Source organism: Chinchilla lanigera, unplaced genomic scaffold, assembly GCF_000276665.1.
Source record: "Chinchilla lanigera isolate Chin_1 unplaced genomic scaffold, ChiLan1.0 scaffold00094, whole genome shotgun sequence".
Taxonomy (NCBI): domain Eukaryota; kingdom Metazoa; phylum Chordata; class Mammalia; order Rodentia; family Chinchillidae; genus Chinchilla; species Chinchilla lanigera.
In genome coordinates, this window is record NW_004955495.1 from 5640347 (window position 1) to 5645439 (window position 5093).

Genomic DNA, 5093 nt, shown 5'->3' on the forward strand with positions numbered 1-5093 from the left:
TTTTTTTGAGTTCTTTATATGTTCTTGAATAAGCTGGGCATGGTGGCACACACCTGTAATCCCAGTACTCGGGAGGCTGAGGCAGGAAGGTCATTGTGAGTTCAAGATCAGCCTGGGCTACAAAGTGAGCTCAAGGCCAGTATGAGCTGCATAGCGAAAACTTGTCTCAAAAAAGACAAAAAAGTAAAATAAATGTATGTTCTTGATAGTAATCCTTTGTCTGAGGAACACCTGGCAAACATCTTTTCCCACACTGTGGGTTGTCTTTTTGCTCTGTTGTTTTTTTTTCTGTGCAAAATCTTTTTAATAAGTTGTTAATTCTTTTTGATAGTCCCTGTGTGATTGAGGTTTCATTCATAAAGTCTTTGCCTACACCAATGTGTTCAATAGTTTTACCTATTCTATCTTCCAGTAGATTTAATGTTTCTGTTTTAATATTTAGATCTTTGATCCATTTTGACTTTAGTTTAGTGCACAGTGAAAGATACGGGTCTGATTTTAATCTTCGGCCTGTGCAGAGCCAGTTTTCCCAGCACCATTTATTAAAGAGGCTCTCTTTCTTCCAGTGAATGTGTTTGGCATCTTTGTCAAAGATAAGATGGCTAAGTGTGTCTGGAGTTATTTCTTCATCTTCTAATCTGTTCCACTGATCTTTGAGTCTGCTTTTTTGCCAGTACCATGCTGTTTTTATCACAGTAGCTTTATAGTAAACTTCAAGTCAGGGGTTGTGATGCCCCCTGCCTTGCCTTTGTTGCCCAGAATTGCCTTTGCTATTCTAGGTCTCTGCTGGTTCCAAATGAATTTTAGGATTGTTTTCTCTAATTCTGTGAGATGCACTGTTGGAATTTTGATTGGGATTGCATTAAATCTGAATAACAGTTTTGGAAGTATGGCACTTTTCACTATATTGGTTCTTCTTACCCCAGAGCAAGGGTAGCAATATCTTTCCATTTTCTGATATCCTCTTTAATCTCCTTTTTCAGAGTACTGTAGTTTTCAGTGTAAAGGTCTTTTACATCCCTTGTTAGATTGATTCCTCAGTATTTCATTTTTTTGGGTGCTATTGTGAAAGGTGTTATTTCCCTAATTTCCCTCTCAGTGAGTTTGTTATTTGCATATGGGAAGGTTATTAATTTTTTTTTTAATGTCTTTTTGAGACAGGGTCTTACTATGCAGTTCAGGTTGGCCCTGAGCTCACTTTGTTGGCCAGGGTGGTCTTGAACTGGCAGTGATCCTCCTGCCTCAGCCTGCGGAGTGCTACTACACCTGGCTAGGCTATTGGTTTTTGAGTATTGAGTTTCTCTTGAAGGACAAAGACCAGCTCCACGCCCATCAGCTCTGCCTAAACCCCATTGGCCAGAGCAGAGTCACATGGGCAGGCCTAGCTGCAAGGGAGCCTGGGAAATGTAGTCTTCTTGCTGGGCAAGAAGTGTGGATCTGGCTATACATGTTACATACCAGAAGTGCACAGGAAGCTGTCTTTGCCACAAATTGGATCGTAATTGTTGTTACACTGCCCCTCAGCCAGCTTCAAGCGCCCGGTGGTGATCCTAGGGCCTGTGGCAGACATCGCCATGCAAAAGTTGACAGCAGAGATGCCTGAGCAGTTCGAGATTGCAGGTGAGAAACCAGGTCTGGGGCAACCGGCTACGGGGACAGCATGAACCAGGGAGGCAAGGTCCCCGCAGGGGATGAAGGGTCTGCAGCTGTGGAAGCAGTGGTGCTAGTGCAGGCTCAGACATCTACAGGTCTCAAGTCAGGCAGGCCCACTTTCTACATTCGCGGTGCCAGGGATGGCCCAGGACCTGGCGTGTGCTAGGCAAGCGCTCACCACTGGGCTGCACCCCTGGTCCTTTTTATTTATGTTTTAAAATGTGAGACAGGCTCTTGCCCCGTTGCCCAAACTGGCCTCAAACTTGCAATCAGTCTGCCTACGTCAGCCTCCTGGAGTGCTGGGCTCCAAGTAACCCCTTGGGAGGCCGCGTGCTTTGGGGAGGCAGGAGGCCCTCTCTCCCTGTGTCCGTCCCGCCCCTGCGGATTCAGCAACATCCAGGGAGCTTTTCCAAATTTGACAGATGGGATTCCAGGAAAGGGAACCGAGTGGGAGGCAGCGCCCGGGAGGAGACTGGAAGTGGTCCAGAGGACAGCGTCAAGTGCCACGTCATTAGTCGTTAGGGAAGGGCAAGTCTATGCCACCTGAGATGCCATGCACACCTGCCGGGTGACTGGAGTAAAACAAAAGATTGAAGATAATGGCAGCTAGAGCCTGTGCCTGGCTGGTGGGGGGCACTGTGCCATCTCCTTGGGCAATAGACCAGTCGGTCCTCTAGGAATCAAACTCTGATTCCTCAGAGGCAGGAGGATTGTGGGTTTAAGCCCAGCCTGGTCAATTTAGTGAGACCCTGTCTTAAAAAAGAAGTAGGGGCTGGGAGTGTAGCTCAGTGGCAGAGCACAAGCACATGCCTAAACACTCTGGGGGCACTAGGTCTATTCCCAGTACCCAGGGTCGGGGCAGGGAAGAACTCAAACGTTACCCAGACGTGGTGGCACATGCCTATAATCCCAGCACTCAGGAGGCTGAGGCAGGAGAATTGCCAGAAGTTTGAGGCCAGCCTGGGCTACATAGTAAGACTATGTCTCAAAAAAAAAAACAACCACCACCAAAAAAAATCAAACATTGAATTACCACGTGCTCCAGCAACTCCACTTCTGGGTGTCTCTGCCCAAAATAATTGAAGGCAGGGACTCAAATAGATACGTGCACACCTGTGTTCACAGTAGCACAATTTACAACAGCCAGGAGCAGGAAAAAAAACCACGTGTTCACCCAAAGAAGAATGGATACACACAGCAGGGGTCATCTGCCCATGCTAGAATATTACTCAGCCAGGAAAAGGAACTCCTGTCCCTGCTACAGTGAGGCCGGACCATGAGGCTGTGCAGCTCAGGGAACTGAGCCAGACACAGAAGGACACACACTGCAGGGTCCCACTCCCAGGAGGGCCCAGCGGCGTCAGATCCACAGAACAGGGAGGCCGATGGTGGTGCCAGAGCACCTCCTGAAGCCACCGTCACCTCCCCCTACCACAGAAAGTGTATCTCGGGCTGACAGCCCCTCCAAGATCATCAAACTGGACACTGTACGGGTCATTGCAGAGAAGGTGAGTGTGTCCCAGCTGAAGTCCTGTGCCACAGACAGGGAAACAGGCTTGGACATCCAGCCATGTCCCTGGCGTGTTCCTACGCCCCACCGGTGACATCTCCCACGGAGCCCTCTTTGGAGGCGTGGGTTGGTGTAAACCGAGCTGTTAGGACGCCGCCGCTTCTAACATGCGGCAGGGGGTGCGCCTGGGGTCCGCCCTGAGCCCGGCTCTCTGTGTCTCCGCCCTCTGTCTCCCGCACGCTGTCTCTGGGGCTGTTCTCTCCCGATCCCCATCCTTGGGACAGGACAAACACGCTCTCCTGGATGTGACCCCGTCGGCCATCGAGCGCCTCAACTACGTGCAGTATTACCCGATCGTGGTCTTCTGCGCCCCCGAGAGCCGGCCGGCCCTCAAGGCCCTGCGCGAGTGGCTGGCACCCGCCTCCCGCCGCAGCTCGCGCCGCCTCTACGCGCAGGCCCAGAAGCTGCGGAAGCACAGCGGCCACCTCTTCACAGGTGGGCGCCGGGCTCCGGGGGGTCCCGCCGGCTCCCCTTGCCAGGCTGACGCCCCTGCCCCCTCCAGCGACCGTGCCCCTGCACGGGACCGGCGGGTCCTGGTATGAGGAACTCAAGGCGGTGGTCCGGGAGCAGCAGGCGCGACCCATCTGGAGCGCCGAGGACCAGGTTCGGGCCGGAGGGCTGCGGTCTGGGGTGGCGCGGGCTCGGGCGCCGTGTGGCCGGGAGGTGAAGCTGGGGCTCGGGTCGGGCGTGGTGGCCGCAGCCGTGTCTCCGCCCACCGCAGCAGGACAGTGCCTCCGAGGACAACCTGGACCTTCCTAGCCGCGGCCTGGCCGCCAGCTCTGCGGACCTCAGCTGTGACAGCCGGGCCAACAGCGACTACGAGGAGACGGACGGCGAGGGCGGCGTCTACACGGACGGTGAGGGCTACACGGACGGCGAGGGCGGGCTCCACACGGATGTGGACGAGGAGCTCCCAGCGCCGGCCCTGGCCCGGTCCTCCGAGCCGGTGCAGATGGAGGAGCCCCCGAGCCCGAAGGATCATGGGAGAATCCCGGCTCACCATGGTGTCCAGGTGAGCAGGGCCTGGGGTGGTCCCAGCAAGGGTCTCGGGAGGCGATATCACACAGGCAGGGACACACGCTGGGAGGCCAGGGTCTGTGGGACTCAGACCCGAAGTGTGTGAGCCAATGATCAGATTACAGCTAGAAAAGCTCCCCCTGGTAGCCGGGCATGGTGGTGCAGCCTGTAATCCCAGCACCCGGGGGCTGAGGCAGGAGGATCGCTGCGAGTTCCATGCCAGCCTGGGGTATACAGTGAGTTTAAGGCCAACCTGAACTATACAGTAAGACTCTGTCTCAACAACAACAACAGAAAACTTCTCAGTAACCATGGGGACGGCTTCCAAACTGTGGGTACCACAGATGCTCACAAACTTTGTTGGCAATAGAACTTGCCCATGTCCCCCACAGGCTTTATTCATTTTAGAAGCCAGGGTCTCCAAGTTGCCCAGACTGAGCTTGAATTTGCAGTCCTCTTGCCTCAGCCTCCCAGAGTGCTGGGATGATAGGTGTGTGCTGCCAAAACTACCTAGCTTTTTTGTAGACTTTAAAGCCTCTGTAGGGGCTGGGGATTTAGCTCAACGGCAAAAGCGCCTGCTTGGCAAGCGCAAGGTCGTGAGTTCGATTCCCAGTACCGGAGAAAAAACCAAAAAACCAAAAAAAAAAAAAAAAAAAAAAGAATTAGTTCATAGAAAGAACAAATGTACAATAAATCATAGAATGAGAAATCCATGTAGGTCTGATTGTCCTTGAGGGCTGGGCACCATGTGGACTACGGAAGGCTGTAGGAGACAACATAAAGAAAGCTGAAGTAGAGCAGGGGCATTGAGGGTCCATGAAGACCAGGTCTAGGTGGAGGTGAGGGCTCTTAT

The 5093-nt window shown here is 53.0% G+C and overlaps 1 protein-coding gene and 1 long non-coding RNA gene across 4 annotated transcripts in view; one reads left to right on the forward strand and one right to left on the reverse strand.

The window, feature by feature from the left end:
• Tjp3 (tight junction protein 3) overlaps positions 1–5093 on the forward strand; it is a 26395-nt gene that overhangs the window by 19530 nt on the left and 1772 nt on the right. For 2 of the 3 annotated variants that reach the window (XM_013505215.1, XM_005405882.2), the window contains exons 15-19: positions 1525–1620; positions 3091–3161; positions 3448–3658; positions 3726–3826; positions 3945–4235. In XM_013505215.1, coding sequence (XP_013360669.1) covers positions 1525–1620; positions 3091–3161; positions 3448–3658; positions 3726–3826; positions 3945–4235 — 770 coding nt within the window. The remainder of the gene's footprint in view (positions 1–1524; positions 1621–3090; positions 3162–3447; positions 3659–3725; positions 3827–3944; positions 4236–5093) is intronic. The other variant, XM_005405883.2, reaches the window with a different exon arrangement.
• LOC106146798 overlaps positions 4557–5093 on the reverse strand; it is a 713-nt gene continuing 176 nt past the window's right edge. Inside the window, exon 2 of the long non-coding RNA XR_001231367.1 lies at positions 4557–4750. This is a non-coding gene — a long non-coding RNA (uncharacterized LOC106146798). The remainder of the gene's footprint in view (positions 4751–5093) is intronic.